Below are 18,188 nucleotides of genomic sequence, written 5' to 3'. Positions count from 1 at the left end.
GGCAAAAAATTGTGCAAAAGGAAAAAGGAAACAAATTGTATTTATTGGGCAAAAGGTAGCTTATTTGGATGAAAAGTGGACGAAAAGAATTTGCAAAAATGGACCGAAAAAAGAGATATTTATTGGCAAAAGGTTGAAGTCTGAACTAAAGTGACAAAACATTTTGAAAAAGGTTTTCTAATAATTAAGATGAAGACATAAAGAGCCACATGTTGACCATCACCGACTTAATAACGGCTTCTACGTAGTGTCCTTTGCGTAGTGAGCTGGTCTGGACAGAAAATGCCATTGCTGATTTTTTTGTCCCAGTCCACCTCTGGTTACGTGTTCAGTGCTCAGCTATCGCAGGGCCACGTTTCCATGTTGCTGAAAAACAAACGAACATCCCTACACGTGAGAGAAAATGTCAGCGATTTTTTTTTTCACCAAAAATTAGGTCATATTTTTTTCAACGCAGTATCAACATGTATCGGTATCGGCCTATACTGTCCAACTGGGTATCGGTATCACGACAAAAACAACACTACACAGAAGGCACAGTGATGAGCAGAGATTGGGTTAGTCATGTTTCCTTTTACGTTGAACTCCTTTAAAAAAAAAAACTTTTGTTAGTCTGATGTGTCTCTAGTTCTCTGAGTTTGGAGGGTGATTTATCAGATTTGATGCCTAGAGCTGGACAGACATCACAGAGTCTCAGCCTTGACTCACAGGCAGCTCCTCACGCCGTTGACTGGAATCCTTAATAAGTAAGAATGTCAGTGGGACGAAGAGCGGTTCCAGACTGTTTATGGGTGACGGTGTGGAATATTTACTCTGTATAACCGATAGTATTCCCCTTTTCCTCAGACTTAGTCCAACACATTCTTCTTCTTGTTTAACAAACTGATCATTTTACTTTGGCTCTCTGAGAGTGTGACAGATAGAAACAAGCTGCTGAATCAAACTAAACAAGTGCTTAAAAAATGTGGACGTATTTATTTTAAACCATGCATGGGACACATTTTTATCACTTCATCTTTCTCACCTTTTTTTTTCTCAAGTACACGTGAAAGTGATGAGCAGTTCATACTTTTTTTTCTCTGTTCTGCAGAACCGCAGCTGTGTCTTTCATTAATGTTTGCCATTGTTTCAGGAGGCTGACACTGGGTTTTACAGTCTGTCAGACTTTACACCAAGATTGAAGTTGATTCTGGACTCACTAGCTGTCTGTTCGATCAGAAGAAAAGGCTCTAAGTAATTTATCTGGTTAGTGTGCAGAGCTGGACAGACATCTGAGAGACGTAGCCTCGACTTTAACAGGCATCACACAGACTGGAACGTTTTCCCGTCGGAGTGAACGTGAATCATGTCAAAAGTGAACAACTATTGGAATAAGTGACTTGTTTGTTTTAACGTCTATCGTGATATTAATTCGTTGGTTTTCAAAAACATTTTAAGCTTGTTAATGCTCAGTTTTTCCAATTCAACAAGACTTCCTGCTTTAGGCGGCTTTGGCTCATCCCTGAGCTCTTGAACCGATAACTTTACTGTTATGGTTCACTGAATTTGCCCTCGTGTGTTATTTTTGGCTTCAAAAAGCGCCTTCTTTCAACTTCAAATTTCCAGAAACCCAAAGCACTATTGACTGCTTCATTAGACAGCTCGGAATCCTGATATTTCCCAAAAGCCTGGGTGGAGAACAAAAACATTAGTTAAAAAATAAAAAAAAAACCATGCGTTTAATCTTACCAGCCCACAAAAACCCAAAAATGAATCTGCAAATAAGGGTTTTCGTCAAAAAAAAAACATATATCACATTGTTTGATAAACCTGGCTTCATGTAATAACTTTTGTTTCAGTCTTACTTTCTGAAAAAAACAAGACATTTAAGACAAAGTCACTAGCTACCAAAATTTTTCATCCGCTAAAATTGTTAATGAAATAATTATGTTTACATAATGAAATTGGACTGTGGTATAGTTAAATGAACCTAAACTTGATTTACAATCCTTCCAAATTAAACTGACCACTGCTCACTGTATTATGAGTTATATATTATATTGACATAAGATGACATTGATTGCACAATTGTAATTTAAACTTTTTTTCTATTAATACAATAATGAGATCAAGTGATGGGTCTTTGCCTGAAGGTTTGTTTGTTTTCCGTTCTTTTTGTCATTGACTTGCATCTGTTCATGAGCGTGTGTGCATGGGCGTGTGCATGCATACCTTTCCTGATCTTGTCTGTTGATGCCTGTGGCATAAACATAGCTGATAAATAACATGGGATCGATATGCAGTATGTATGCATATCGATCAATGATATGCACAGTAGCTTTTAGCGTGTTAATAGCACTCAGTACTCTTTGGTACAGTGAACAAACACTGTGCAAGTAATTCATTAGCAATGGGACACTACATTATACAAACCACCGCTGTGGCTAAAGGGAGTCAATGAGTTCAGTTTGTCATTATTAAAACTTGTAAAGAAAAGGCCTTTTCAAATTTAGAAAAATTAGAGATAATAAAAACAATGTGTGCGGTTAAAAGAACCAAACAGCAAGATGAAAACAGTTCAAAGTTACACAGCAACCTCAGAGGCAGCTGCACTCATTCTCACTAAGATGCCCTTGACAGTGTTCTTTAAGGAAGTTTTTACAACTGAATACATCCTGTTAACTTACAGTGGGAGTGTAGGCGCCGTTTCCTCAGATGGATATATCACTGAAGGTCAAGCAAAAGATTATTCTCCATTAATGCCAACACTTAAAATGAGACTATACTGTACGTACTCGGCTTCAGAAGCAATAAATACCCTTCAACCTGTGGAATAGCATTGTTAATAGAGATTTGCACTCATTTGACCTTTACACTACCTTTTTCCCAGAGGATGTATTTCTGCCACCTGTTGTAAATATTGTAAATACTTCAACATTTCTTCTCATACGTCACATACGCACAAACGACTAAACTCTGACAGACTAAGGCTTCGCCCCCTTTTTAAAGAATGCCCTCAGCGCTGAACCATCAGCAACATCCATTGTCCTTAAAAGGAGTGCCGTTTTCCACACGAGTTAATAATGACTTCCATGATCAGGCCTGAGCCGCACGCTTAGGAGGTTTTGGTTTGGCTGAGAGAGAAGCTCTCAACTCTCAAGAGTTGTAGCCAAGCGTGAGGCATTTAAAACTGAGGATCATAGACTTCTGCAGACTAACGTCATCCTCCCCTCACCCACTGCGACGGCTGCTCCGTGAGCATAAAGAGGGAAGCTCAGGGGGCTTTAATTAGAATAATGTGTGGGAACAGAGCCTTTATCATCAGTGTGTGACTGTCATGAACCTCAGCTCCAGATGAAATCTATAAAATATGGTGGTCAAATTAATGGCAAGGTGTTACTTTTCCTCTTGTTCTAAAGCGAGGGAACCCTATATCTTTAAGGTTCTCTTTCCAAACCTGACCTGTGCATTTGAGGTAAATGAGAAGTCAAGGAGGACTTGTTCATTTCAAAGGTTTCCCTACAGAAGCAAGCAGTTGCCATGTTCAGATTTCTCATTCTATGTTTGATAATTTACAACCGTGGTTGGAAACCTTTGCTTCTGCTGAAGTCTCCTGGCAGCGCTGATGCTTTGACTAGAACTCCTCATAAGTATGGCTGTCAATGGTTTGATGAGAGGATTCAGACTCTTTACGAGTGAATATTTACTCTTTTTTGACAGTATTCCTTTTTCCGAGGTTCCTCGCTAAATCTTTCCTCTTTCGTGTTTGAAAACGAGTGATTTCACTTTGGCTCTTTAATTTGAGATTTTGGCAGATCCAAACACGAGGCTGAATGACACTTTAACATCTGCTGAAACAGTATCATTATTTATTCTACCAATACATTTGTTAAACAATCATCGTGTACGACCTTTTAACGGCTGGCTCTTGCTGTCGCCTATTTGACATTAACGTCTACCAAATTTTCATTCTGCACATCTCAGCCAAAATCATGGCCTTGTTTCGTCCATTGTATCTGCAGCTTCGTCATTTCAATAACATTGATGAACTTTGTTTCAGGTGAATTTTTCCTGGTTTTACTGGGTTAGAAAGCCAAAGAAAACCTGTTTACTTATTTGTCAATAAAGGAAAAACAAGAAAAGAGCTGCATGTTCTAAGTCTTTTTCAGGTGGAATTTTATTTTATCGGTCTGAAACTTTGAAATATATCTATAGACTATAGTCTGTCTGGTGTATATACCCTTCAGTATGTGGGGTATTCTTTGGATTTGTTACTTTATTTATAAAGTGCTGCTACCTTAAAGGGGACATATCATGCTAAATCCACTTTTTTAGCCCTTAAATGCATTTTGTTGTATATTTAGAGTGCTTAGAAGTACAAAAAAAATCAAATTAATCTCTTCAGGTGCTCCGTAGATATCTTTATATTCTGTTTTGCTCATATTTTTCAATCTGTTTCGATTTTTCTATTCACCATTACGTTTTTTGAACTATTACATCACAGTATTTGCAGCGGAACTGCCAAATTAGTACATCAACTCCAGGTCCAACACTTCGAGCAATCCGCCATTTTTATTTCTCGCTTTTATTTTGTAGTCCAAGCTCAAGGATGCCGAAGTTACGAGAGGATAAGTCAAAATGTTCGGTTGTTGGATGTAGTAACCCACACGCTTCATTACACCATCTCCCAGCATCAGAACCTTTTCAAAGTGCCTGGTTGAGTTTTATTTTTCACGGAAATGTACCCACATCTGTGGGTAAGGGGTTTAACCTCTGGCTTTATATAGAAAAACATGCACCTTGTCTTTGTAATGCTTTTGTAAATACGCACAAGTCTGTCTGCCTTTGTCCCAAGCGGTGCAGTGAATATCTTGTTTTAAAAAACACTATGCTGAATTTATTTTATCATTCTATTGGGATGCTCACGTTGTCGGCTCCAGCATTATACGAATCATTATATAATAGGGTGGGCTATGCAAAAAATTTGATTTAATCAATTTATCGAATTTGAAGATAAAAATGATTTTTGTTTTGCAAATTTGAGTTTTCCCACCACAGGTTTTTTCTGACTTTTTTGTGTTTCGTCCGTGTGGGTTACTGTAGCGCAATGTGAGCCAGCCCCCTCTTTGTTTACATTTGTTTACCCTTTGAGTAGGCTATATGTGTGCCACAGGCCTGTTTATTCACACTATGCTGAGATGCTAAGGGAAGAGTTTATTATTTTTTCAATTGTAACGTTATATGTTATAAAATATTTAGTTATCTGATTTCTTAATCAGAAAATCACAGCAATAAAGTTGCACTTTTGACAATATATCTGCTATTTCTGCAGTTATTTTTAAGCGCATTGAAAAAAAAAATTTAAAAAATCGAAAATCGAATCGATACTAAAATTTTTCTTTCCAAAATCGGAGATTTTTTTTTTTTTTTAGGCAAAATTGTCCAGCCCTATTGATAGGGTTTAAAGGAACGAAAAATGTATCGAAATATTTGAAATTCCAGTAATTCCTTTGTTCAATCCAATGTGTGTATGAGGACAGACTGTGTGGTTTGTGTGGTTGAATCAGCATTATCACTGTGCTGTGAGGGTGAGAAGTGACTTTCCTGCCACGATACTTTTTCTCTGCTGCCTGTAAGCAACAGTTGTTGGTTTCATAAAATAGTTGGTCGCAGACAGTTAACACTAGCATGCATCCGTTCTAGCCTAAACCTCAGGAAGTCCTGTGTTATATAAATACGAGCACGACTGGGTGGGAGTAAATGACCCAACCAGGGGTGTGGAGTGGGTGGGGCAATTGGCAGAAGTGGTCAAGGTCCCGCCAAACAGACTCAACACTTTTAATCTGTGCATGCTGTGAGTTTTGGGAGTGCTCCAGTCATTTTGCAGTCCTCAGGTTTTGACGGAAAAGTGATCCTGGATTTGCACAATAATAGTTGCTCTGTTCAATAAGACGTAGAAATACCTCTGCAGCCCTCTGTTATAATGGAAAGACCAAGTTAATTTCCTCCTGCATAAAACAGACTTTCAAGCAAAGGCTTGTGCGAAAACACCTCGTTATGTTTCAGACCTTTGTCCCCGGGTCCCATAGGGCCCATGAAAACGTGAGATAAGCGGAGGGAGTCGGGGACCAGAGCAGTCGCCTCCCAGGGGGTCAGTTCACTCAAAGGCCACTGGATAGGGACCATTTCATACATCCTGCTTTAACAGCTACTGGGAGTGATGGATTTACTAGTGTTTCACACAGTGTACGACCAATCGTCCTGCTTTGGCTAATTGTGTCATGTTACCTCCAGGCAAAGCTCACACAGGACAATGGCACCTCTGTGTCCGGGGAGGAAAGAATAAGATGTGAGGGGAAACGCATTTGATATGGTTGTCTAAAACATCAGCTGAGGAATCAGCTGAATCGACAATGGCAACTTATCTTAATGGTTTAATAATTGATCAGTCATTGGATTATGAAAAATGATTAAAAGAGTAGAAAATGATATCTTATTTCAGCATTGCTTTGGCCAAAAGTGAGAAACTCACGCGACAAAATATGTTATTTGCTTTTTTGACTAAGAAACCATGCCATATAACTCTTTTCACTTAGCTTTTCTTTGGTCAAATCAAAAATCATTTAAATAATGTTAATAAGTCATATTTAAATGCACAATACAAGAGCTAAGTTTAAAAAGTATATCAGATTTGGTCAGCAGAGGTTTGTTTGGACTTCCTGTGCTTTATATTCTTTTACCATTACCTGCATCACTTATTAAATGTCAGACTAGAGGCTGTGGGTTTTTGTGCCTTGCAAAGTGCTGTGCAATGAAGTAAAACCGTTTTCTAAATTGAAGGTGCGCTGAGGTTCTGATGTGCATGTTAAAACCCCAGATGGGTTGATCCAGTGAGGATTAAAAGCGATGGCAAACAACGCTGAGCAGATGATGTATTTTCCCTCCTATCAGGAGTGCAAGCGTTTGGTTTTATTGTAACTAAACAAATACTATGAGCAATGAGCTGATAGCAGCGATAGTGCAAATAAGATAGGGATCAGCATCTGCTTTTCCCAAGTGTGTCTGTGAGTGCTATCAGCACATGTAGCATTATATAAAGTGATTTAAGCTATTTTAGCTAATTCCATGTTTCTATCAGAATAATTAAGTTTGCATTTGAGTGTGGAAACTTCTGACTTTGAGACACAATGTTCAGTTTCTTTAATCACCCAAATGGATTCTTTTTCTACTTTGAGTTCATAATCATTGTCAATGTTTAAGGATGCTTTTTTTCTATTATTAATAATAATAATAATAATAATAATAATAATAATTAATAATAATAAAAGTGTTGTTTTGTTCTTTCCACAGAAAGATGTAAAAGAAGTGTTTACACCTATCACATTTGAAGTGGCCTACAGCCTGGGGAAGCATGTACCCACAGGGCATCAGGACCGAGACCTGCCAGCGCTCACACCTGTGCTGCGATGGAGGAAAGGAAACAAGATTGCAGCGAGAAACGAGGTGTGACGAGGTTTAATACTCCATCAACTAATTGTTTTTGCACTTTGATGGATGTCTGCAATGTCGATTCAGATATGATACGTGCATTTTCTCTGGAGTTTTGATTTCATATCAATGACATATTACACATGAAACAACAATTGGCGGTTTTTGCCATAGTTGGTGTTTTAATGGTGATTGTTAGCTTCACTGCAGCTGCAACAGGAATATGATGCCTCTGACCATTTCACCTTTGAAAATGCATTGGATTTTTCTTTATTAAATTTAGAATGTAGAAAGTTGAATGTATGGCTAAGAAATATCATCATAGCAAACAAAATGTCGTGCCTGACACTTATAGTGAAGCTTTGTTTTTGTTTTGTTTTTTTTAGTTGTTACATTTCTGACATATTTAATACCCTCTGTGGAGTGAAAAGAAAGTGAAGTTTTCCTTATAGCTAGTGTAAAACAAAAGTCTCGTCTTTTCCTGCTGGATTGAAGGAAATAGCTCCACTCGTACTCATTATGATAGGGTGTTGGTTTTCAGCTTATTATTGTCTGTGTTAGCTTTTCTTGAAAGGAATCCAAAAAGACTGATTCATTTATTTTCTTTGAGACCACCTCTAACCTGCCCCACATGTGTTTCCCCACTGTCTGCACTTCTTTATTTCAGAGGAACTTTTGTCTCTCAGCACACACCGGATCGATTTATCCCAAACTCACCAACTTTATATCAGAATATACTAAATTATTAAGTTCACATTTATTATTCATACATTCATTTTTATCAAAAATGCCTGAAAGTTTAAATATCAACACGATACTGCCACCTAGTTTGAATATAAAGTCAGTGTTAAGAAAATACGTGAGGTCTTACTAAAGGTGCCCGTCACTGTTTTTTTCTTAAGACTTGGTTTGAGAAGAACTGCCTGTCGGACGACTGCGCTGCAGACCTGCGGCTCAACGGAAAGCTGTTACTTTCTGGGTAAAGTTTACACTCATTCACCATCTTGGCTGTTTCCTCTCACCACTGATGATGTAAGATGACGTCAGAGGCTTTGTGGGTGTGGGTTGCAGAACCATGACGCATGCTTGGAGGGTATCCACGTATTTTTCCCAATTTCAGGGAGTTCCCTTCTTATTTATTCTGTATGCTCTGTTGTTTGCATGATCGGGCACAAGTCAAAGTTTTAACAGCAACTCATTATCTTTCGCCATTATTTACACCCAAAATTAGGAAAATAACTTCATTTGATAGATTATTGTCATTGATCTTGCACACCTGCCAGTCCATCACATGCATGTATTCGTCTGCCAACGTTTTGTTGTCCTCGTCCACAGATTATACGTCAAACCTCATTTGGCCCTCGGAGGAGTAAAAAGTATCTCTTTGAACCTGACCATTTCTAACGCTGGAGACGACGCCTACGACACAAATGTCTACTTCAACTTCTCCAGAGAAGTTTTCTACATCAACTTCTGGCAGAAGGTGTGTTGTGTCTCTGTGAGACAGCGCTGTTTATTTAGCCTTCTGTGCATGTTTGTTTCTCAGACCATTGGCTAGTTTACTTTTGTTGCATAAGTGAAGTAAACGTCCAAATTGTGTATTTTACACATAGTTTTCTGCTGTGGTGTACATTTTCTTGAATTTAGGTTATTGTGGGGGGGAAAAAAGAGATAAAGAAGGGTTAATAGTAAGTACATAATGTCAAGCCAGCGTTTAGAGCTCGGAGTTGATAGCTTTTCCTGAGACATGGAGAAAAAGGTGAAGATTAAAGGATAAGAGGCAACAGCAACAGCTGCCTCTTCTCAGCTGCAGCACCTTTAGCTGAACTCATATTCTTCAGTGGCTCAATCGAGTCAGACTCAAAAATGTCACTGATATCACATTCAAACATGTCAAATTATTTGCGCTAAGGAGAACACATTTTAATTGGCAAAAACGGACAAGAAAATGGTTTGTCTTGCTTGTGTTGTATTGAAAAGCCCTAGCATTTCATCAATGGTCACACAATTTCTTGGATGAGAACTACCCCTGGAGGCGTCACTGAGCTGCGTGTGGATGGCTGTGGATGATCAGCTCACGTCGGTTGGATCCCTTGTAGCACAAAGCCCTGCAGATATAGCTAGTGCTCGCTTTCGCAAGCTTCATAAAGGCAGCTTTTCCCCTTTATAAAAGACTCCGTGTTGATCCTACAGCTGAACGTTTTTACTCCCGTGACGAATAAAGCTATCCCTGGAAAGCATGAAACGTGGCGTGATTTAGAAGCCCCCAAAGAATCTGAAATTGAATTTAAACTGAACACAGGCTGCAGGCAAATAGTAGAAAAACAGGGAGTCAGGTTCAGTTTCATAGCTAATCTAATGAACTGGACTGACATTAAGTGTTAGGTTACCAGCAGCACCGGAGCCTCATTTTGTTAAAGAACTCAATAAGTTCAGTCGATAGGCCGCTGCACTAAAGGAACAGGAAGTGAACAGTATAAATGACTGACATAAAGACCACTGAGCTGATATACTGCTGTGTGCCACAAAGCTTTTCTTATTACTTCAGGAGTCGTTGGAGGTGATGATGTGACCTCTGTTTTTATGCCGTGAAGGTCAGCTCAAATGAGCAAAGCGTGAACTTGCACCTCCTCTCCCTCATGTTTAACAGCAGTGTGTTTTATCTCTCTGTTGTTCTTGCAACACAAGCTGTCAAAATGTTTGGGTGATGAATTGGTTACAGAAGCTCCTGCCTTCACTCCTGTGGGACTCGGAGTCACCAAGACCAGCTTCTGAAATACTTTAGTCGTGATTGTTTTTTTTTTTTTTCTTTTTGTGCTACATGCCTTTTTTCTTCTTTTTGTTTTATTGACATGTATCTCCAATTTTAGTACTGTACTGCAGAAAAAGTAAACCTGGCAACCAGTCGACATGGATATATTTTATAAATCACTTTGTTTCTTGGCAGTAATGCAATGCATGCCTGCAAAAATGAATTTGCATCTTTGTACCTTTGTGGTAATTGCAAAACATAGCCAGGCATTGTGTTATGGCAGGGGTGGACTGGCCATCTGGCATTCTGGATATCGTCCCGGTGTGCCGGTCCAGTCCGCTATGTTGTTCTTTGACGAGCGATTGGAGCCAGATATTGTAACAGGTGGCCAAAAATAGTCCAAAAGTGGCAAAAACATTGCAAGAAAAGAGTGAAAAGTGATTAAAATGGGCCAAAAGCATTTAAGAGTGGCCAAAAAATGGGCAAATTAGAGGAACCAGGTGGTATGTAATGGCAAAGGTAGCAAAAAGAGGCAAAACAGGAAAGAAGTGGCATTTATTGTGCAAAATTCACTGACTTAATAATGGCTTATTCATGGTGTCCTTTGATAATGTAGTGGGCTGGTCTGGACAGAAAATGCCATGGTTAAATATTTGTCCCAGTCCACCCCTGTGTTATGGTATATGAAATATACAGACAAAACAATGCCTTCATCTTTAAAAAGATCCCCCAATTTGCAACAAAACGGTTTTTAAAAAATCACATGAACTCATAAAAGTTTTACCCAGATTACTTTTTCTCATTTCCTTAAGTTTCTATAATGGAAAAGTGATTAAAATCTGACAAGTATAAAGCCTTAAATACCAAATATCCCCCAGTGCCTCATAGTGGCTTCTGGCACACAGGGTCCTTGGAGAAATGTATAGTTGACAACTTCTGCGGTAGATTAACATGGAGCCACATGTCTAAATACCAAAGGGTATTTTTAATTTGAAGACACTCCCAGAAGAAGCCACCTGTGCATTGTCATAGCGGCTGACATTCGCTTTTACTCCTTTGCTCCTTTCAGAAGATTCTTTAGCAGATGCTAAAGCAAGATGAACAGTTCTGGTGATGTCTAATGACCCCATCACATGAAAACTCCCAGTGTGTGTTTGCTCCTACCAGAGAGACTCCAGGGAAAGTAAGCAGGAGAATGAAAGTGAAGAAGTGCTGAACAAACAGACTTTGTCACTCTCCTCCCTGCAGAGCCACAAGTCTCACTTGCTCTGCTTTCCCTCAACGACTACCAGGTGGGTGACGGGTAGACTGGCTGACTTCCCCTTCAGTCCCACCCAGTCCCAGGAGGACAAGCAGTGTTGACACAGCAGCACAGAAGAATACAGGAAATAGAGGAAATTCCATCACTGCCAGTTAGGCTGGGGTCCGCCACCCTTCTGCCCAACCATCTTCATGCAGAGGGCAGAGCTGCTTTATAATATGACTTAATGAGGATGAAGAGGGCACAACCACACCCTGGAGTGACCTGAAAAAATCTGCTGATTTAGAAATAGTGGGTGTGTGCACCATCTGTGGATGGATGATAAGCTCTAAATATGTCAGGAAAGGCAACTTTTACACCTCTTTAATTTTTGTATCTGGAATCCTGTTATAAACAAGGATTTAGAATTCACTCTGTATAAGTGGACTTTTGTATGACTTACCAAAATCACCCTTGGGATCTTCCAGAAGTGCCGAAGCCTCTCCTGTCGTTTTAAATTCTTACAGTTGCGAAGTATCACACTGTCTTTTTTTTTTTTTCAGCACACAAACTCAGCTGACAGCTCCTCTGTGAACTCTGGCTTAAAGAATTCTTACTCCTCATAGGGTCAAGGCCTGAGTGTTTATACAGTGCAGCCGGTGAAGCTCCACCACTGTTTAGACAAGCTTCCAAACACACAGCCTGGAGGTTGTCCAATAACCCACCCGCTAAGAAGTGTGTGCCATCTCTGATTAGCTCATTCTGTGTTTAACCTAATTTAAGACTTCAATAGAACACTTGAGCTGATGTGTTTACACTTGAGGAGGTTTTTTACTGATCGTGCTGTAAATGCTAACATGTTAACCTACTTGCCTTTTTGTCCTGACCTTTACACAGCTGTTTATTTTGTGTCCCAGTGTGCCTCTTTTATCCAAGTTCTTCCTCACAGCGTCTTCTGTCACACATCACGTCTCCAGCCGGTCTGTCTTCATCACCTCTTTTTCTCTCTGTCTATCTTTTCACAGGAGGAAAAGGGTATTTCCTGTGGGCTTGTAGATTTAGACTTCCTCAAATGCAGCGCAGGATTTCCCTTCATGAGAGCACAAACTAAGGTAAAACCAACTGCATGAAGACAAACCGGCACACTGCACACAGATCTAACAGAAATTACCAAAGATATCCAAGTTATAGGGAAAGCAATGCTAAATTGGATAAGTTCAGTTCTCTCCTCCTCACCCTAACCACCTTTAACCAAATGGTAAATCCCTAACTAGTATACAATTCTAATTTAAAGGTTATTTGAAAGTTAACAACAATCCTTCTCCCTGAGCATAACTCTGGAGAATTTGTTCAACCTCTTAGGTAGACACTCAACCCAAATGACAAAGACCTCTCAACTGAAAGACTATTATATGTAAACTTTAGGTGATTTAGAAGCTGTATATGCAATAAAAAGCAATTTAAACACATGCTTGTGGTGGTTGACATGCTTGACGAACGGTGAAGTAAAGATTACTCAATGAAGTGCACATTCACGTGCTGTAACTCCAACTGGTTTCATGAGGTTAAGGCCATCCAATGGTAGCGTAGACTTCCCCATGTTGAGGTGTCAACATTATTCAGCTGGAAGGCATTCGTTGATCTATGCTAAGATATTCATAGTCCGATTTCTCATTTCCTGTTAGGTCCAATGTCAAAATCTGTCCACCTTAATGTTTTCAGTCTTCTGAGAATAAACGTCATAACGTCCAAGGAACTGTATGATGCGTAACTAAGCACTGAAATGGTTGATTGAAATGCTGTTCAACCATTGGGTAACATTGGGAACGTACTGTAAATACAAGTACAAGACTACAAGAGTATTTATATATATATATATATATATATAAATGGTGATTGGCTTCAAATCTCCAAAATGCCAATGCCCACATGTGTATTTAAAGACAAAAAGTTTATATAAATGACTACAAATACATTTCTGACACAAATTAGTAACAAAGTGTTAATATTCAGCTTTAGACCATATCATCTAAAGTACATTCATGTGATGGGTTGTGTATAGCTTTAATGAAATGCTTCTCGGTGCACATCATCTAATGAAGGACTTTTCAAAAGGTAGACACCGGACTTATATCACTGAAAAGTTAAGAAACCTATTGTGTATGCATTAATTATGCAGAGGGTTGATTTATCAGTGTATATATTTAAATTACTTGATTCCAGGAGATGTTTTTTTGACCCAAAGCTTTTTACCCAAATGTTCAAGGTGTTACAATAAATGTGTATGGATGGGAGTGGTAGCCTAGTGGTTACGGAAGCGGGCTTGTAGGGTCGTCGGTTTGAATCTCTCCAGAGCCATCAATCACTGTGGGATGTTGAGCACGTCCCTTAACCCCGACCCAACTGCTCCAGGCAGCCCACTGCTACCCCTCGGGGAAAATGGGTAAAATGCAGAGAAGCGTTTCACTATGGCGATGAATAAACTATGCATTATTTCATAATTATTAGTATTATTATTATGAGAAATATGTGCTATCATGCACTTTATCTTCTGTCATCCATTCTTAGAATAACTTAAAATATATATCTAGAGCACCAAATGTTCTTTTCTGTTGTCAGTTAACAATATTTCTTATTGCACAAACCTACATTAACCCGTTTGATTGTGTTTGCAAATGAATAATTCTGCTTTTTTTTCCCCCTCCAGTATCATTTTGCAGTCATTTTTGATACAAGTCGGCTTTCGGGGGAAAACGACACATTACAGTTCTTTGTTCAAGCTAAAAGGTAAAGTTGAAACCTTCATAGGGAAAATGTACCAAGCTGTTCGTGATAATCAGCATTTTCCAAGTTCAAGTGTTGTTCTTTAAATCTAAACGTGCTGTTTCCTTATTGTTTCAGTGCAAATCCAGAGCACAAGCTGTCTGACAACACTTTAGATCTGTCCATCCCTTTGATTCATGAGACCGACACCATGATTACAGGGTAAGAACAGAACAAACATGAACCCCTTTGACATGTACCGGCACTTGCTTATTTTTGTGCACACAGGGTTGTCTAATCTTTTGCTAAACCTTGAGCTGGTTGTCCATCTGTTGGCTCACAGGAAAACAGGGAGAGAAAAAAAGCATATCAACTTGAAAAGCTTTATCTCTAAATGCTTTATCATAGCTCTGTGGCAAAGGGAGGGAAGTAAAACAACTCCGGATCCGCCAGACCTCTGGCATCTGATAACACAGCTGTCTTTAAAACGGATGACAACATACAGAATTTCAGATGCCGAAAAATCCTGCTTTTCTTCCATTGAACTTTAACACAACTGAGATTTCTTTTTAAATAAGTTTTTCCTTTTTTTAACGACACGTCGCTCATCGAATGTTTCAGTGTCATTTCATTGTCATTAAAACTCTGTTTAACATCTGCAGTGTGGTGACACCGAGCTCATTTGTGTATGGAAATTCCATCGATGCTTCGCGTTTTATACAGTTGGAAAACATGGAATGTGACTTTCAGCCGCTGAACATCACTGTTCAGGTACTGTAACCTAGAGACATGTATAGAGAGATTTATTTTCTTGGTTTTTCTTTATGTATTTTTTCCACTATATTTCCCTTTGTGTATCCAGGCCATAAACAAGGGGCCGAGCAGGCTGCCTGGCTCCACTGTGGACATCCGGATACCAAACAGGCTTTCTGGCAACGGCGCCGACATGTTCCATATCATTGAAACACAGGTGGAGGATCCACTCATTTTGAGCTTTTGTTTTCCTGCTAATGTCCACTGGTGGTGCTAAACTGGTTGGATTTTGATCAGAGACAATTTGTTTAGTATGGGGCACCACTGGACCAGTTAAATTCAGTGAGAAAATATTTACGTTGCTACTGAAGCCAGTTGATAATTTTTAGTCACAACTTTTTCCATTTATATAAGGAAACACGATACTCCCTTTGAGCTGGACTATTTTCCTAACCCTTGCATTGCTGCTTTCATATAGGTAGATCATGGGGGGGGGGGTCAAGCTGTTAATTGTATTTAGTGTGAATGGGCAGACAGGGGTGACTGTATCCCACCCTCATTGAGTCCATCTGGAATCACTTTCAGGGATCAGACAGCTTGCACGAACTAAGAGTGGGACACCTGCAGAGCCAGCTACTGCTTCTGTGCCATCTGCAGCCTGGAACTCAAACGCTGTCAACACACCATATATACTGTGACTGACTTACGTTTTATGTGGATCTAGATTTGTTTAAAGGCAGTGGACAAGTTCTTGATGTTTGGTGTTTAGTCCATAAATTTCAGACGCATGCACAATGGCAGGACAGCAGAAGCAGACGCCTCTAAATCTCTCCATATGTTCAACCAGTGTAGGAGGGATATTTAGTTTTTTTGGGTGAGAACATCCTGTGTGTGCCCCTGGGACTCCTAACAATAGAGAGCTTGGGCTACTTTAGGTGATAATTCCAGAAACTCCATTTTGTCTCCTTTTTTTAAAGAATATCTTATGGTTTCATTTATTCAGACAAATTTTCAGGAAATTTACTTTGATCTCCTGACATGTTTCGACTGTCGACTGTCAGTCTTCCTCTCAGGCGTCTGATGATCACTTTGATGTGCCGCTTTGCCTCCGAGGATCATGTCAGGAGATAAAAGTAGATTTCCTGGAAAAGTTGTCTGAATAAATGAAACCTTTATATTACTTTAGGGGATGGAAAGTGCTTATGTCGACATTTCTACAGTCAGAATAAGCATTACAACGCTGCAGCAGGATGATGTATGAAGTACTATATAAAAGAGGTTTTTTTAATGAAATGATGAAACACATTTAAGCGCAGTCTTACACGATATTTTGTCTTGAAACTTTTATTTTGAAATGTGAATCAACTGGTCTCACCCTGGGACCCACATTTTGCCAAGGTCGTTAAATGGCGACCCACTTTTTTTTAGAATTTGAAGTAACCAAATTTAGTTTTTCAAAAATAGCTGTTGAAAACACATATAACGTATATAATCTTTTTATAAACAAATCTATATATTTTCCTGCATGCATTTCACAGCAAGCCTGTCAAAGTTTCTCTCAAAATAAAAGACATCCAACATGAAAGACTTTCAGTATTTATTTATTTTTGACCAGCTGTCCGGGACCCACTTTTTAGTCCTGACCCACCAGTTGAGAATTGCTGCTTTAAAGCCTTTAAAAAACCTTACATACTTATCAAATATTGACAGGAAAGATGTACATTGTATTTGCCTCCTTCACTGCATGCTGTTCAGCTGCAATGCTTCATAAAACATGCATCTGAATTTTTCTTCACCCCTGCCTTGTTTCAGGTGGCCGGTGGCAGGGGTAACTGCACCCCTCACAGGAACCCGACACCGTGCACCATCCCCCAAGACAAGGAGAGCATCTTCCACTCAATCTTTGCTTTCTTCACCAAATCAGGGCGCAAAGTCTTGGTAAATATGCAACCTGCACAACACCAGAGGCATTTATCACTTTTCGTTTCACGCACATCATTTGCTTTTCACCATTTTAAGGGCAAGTTTTTGTTTTTGACAGGACTGTGATCGCCCTGGAAGAGCATGTATGACTATCTCCTGCTCTTTGGGTTCCCAGTTAACAGAAGAGGCATTGAGCATAGATATCAAACTACTACTAAACACTGAAATCCTCAAGAGGGTACGAGGCACGAGACAGGCTCAGTAAATGGAATCAGAGATGAATATGCATAATTTTGTTATAAAAACACCTCTTTTTCTCTCTCAATGCACAGGATAGTTCCTCCGTCATTCAGTTTGTAACGAGAGGTAACCTGCAAGTCAATGAGCGAGCAGTGGAGATGCCCAACAGCCTGCCAGAGGAAATAACTGTGAGTATTTTGTAGAATTATCTCCCTTCATAAATATACATTTGTTTTTTAGAATATTGAGAAAAGGAAAAAATTCAACAGAAACCACTTTTTATTCAGGGTGTACAGATGATGGATGTATGCTACCATAAGTTTTTGGTTTTTAGGCCAAATAATTGTGGAAAAATGCTTATTTTTGTAGTGTACAGCATGTTTTTCATCATTTTATAGAAAGCTTAAAAATCAATTAATTAAAATCTGTTTAAGTAAAATAATTTTTTAGATAATGTGTTTTTCACCCAAACTTAAGCTTAAAAAAAATCAGCACTGTCTTTTTTGATATTGTCTTGCTTGTAGGCATATTTATGCATTTTAATGTAATGTAAATGTATTTCTGTTCAGTGTTGTAACTTTGCTGCCTCTTGGCCAGGACTCCCTTGAAAAAGAGGTTTTTAATCTCAACGGGATTTTTTTTCCTGGTTAAATAAAGGTTAAATAAAAATAAATAAATAAATAAAAAAATATGCTATGAAATTCAATATTTTTGTTGTCATGTACACACAAATAAGCATAGTGCTTTACAGCGTGTGAGGAAACACTGATTTTGTCTCACCTATTGCATGTTGCACTAAATTAAATAAAAGCGTTTTTTAAAAAAAATTGGCTACATTTGAGAACAAAGAAAACTGATTAAAAGGGGAAAATAAAAATAGACAATAATACAGACAAAAATTGGACCTAATATTTTTTAAACAATTTCAACACAGTTTGAAGTGGTCATTCCAAAGTGATTAACTGGCACTGTTGATACAGTAAATAGTTACCATTTCCTCTCTGGATTCCTACCAGGTAAAATATACAGTCTATGTGTTTACGTCTCTTT

General features: G+C 38.9%; 1 protein-coding gene across 1 annotated transcript in view; it reads left to right on the top strand.

Annotated features, from left to right (window-relative positions):
- Window positions 1-18,188, top strand: part of itga9 (integrin, alpha 9) — a 54,602-nt gene that overhangs the window by 33,117 nt on the left and 3,297 nt on the right. The window contains exons 16-26 of the mRNA XM_028468819.1: window positions 7,330-7,482; window positions 8,370-8,446; window positions 8,803-8,950; window positions 12,485-12,571; window positions 14,167-14,246; window positions 14,361-14,444; window positions 14,885-14,993; window positions 15,085-15,192; window positions 16,788-16,913; window positions 17,017-17,136; window positions 17,231-17,326. Coding sequence (XP_028324620.1) covers window positions 7,330-7,482; window positions 8,370-8,446; window positions 8,803-8,950; window positions 12,485-12,571; window positions 14,167-14,246; window positions 14,361-14,444; window positions 14,885-14,993; window positions 15,085-15,192; window positions 16,788-16,913; window positions 17,017-17,136; window positions 17,231-17,326 — 1,188 coding nt within the window. The remainder of the gene's footprint in view (window positions 1-7,329; window positions 7,483-8,369; window positions 8,447-8,802; window positions 8,951-12,484; window positions 12,572-14,166; window positions 14,247-14,360; window positions 14,445-14,884; window positions 14,994-15,084; window positions 15,193-16,787; window positions 16,914-17,016; window positions 17,137-17,230; window positions 17,327-18,188) is intronic.

Source organism: Gouania willdenowi, chromosome 15 (assembly GCF_900634775.1).
Source record: "Gouania willdenowi chromosome 15, fGouWil2.1, whole genome shotgun sequence".
NCBI classification, from domain to species: Eukaryota; Metazoa; Chordata; class Actinopteri; order Blenniiformes; family Gobiesocidae; genus Gouania; species Gouania willdenowi.
This window is presented reverse-complemented; position numbering and strand designations above follow the sequence as displayed.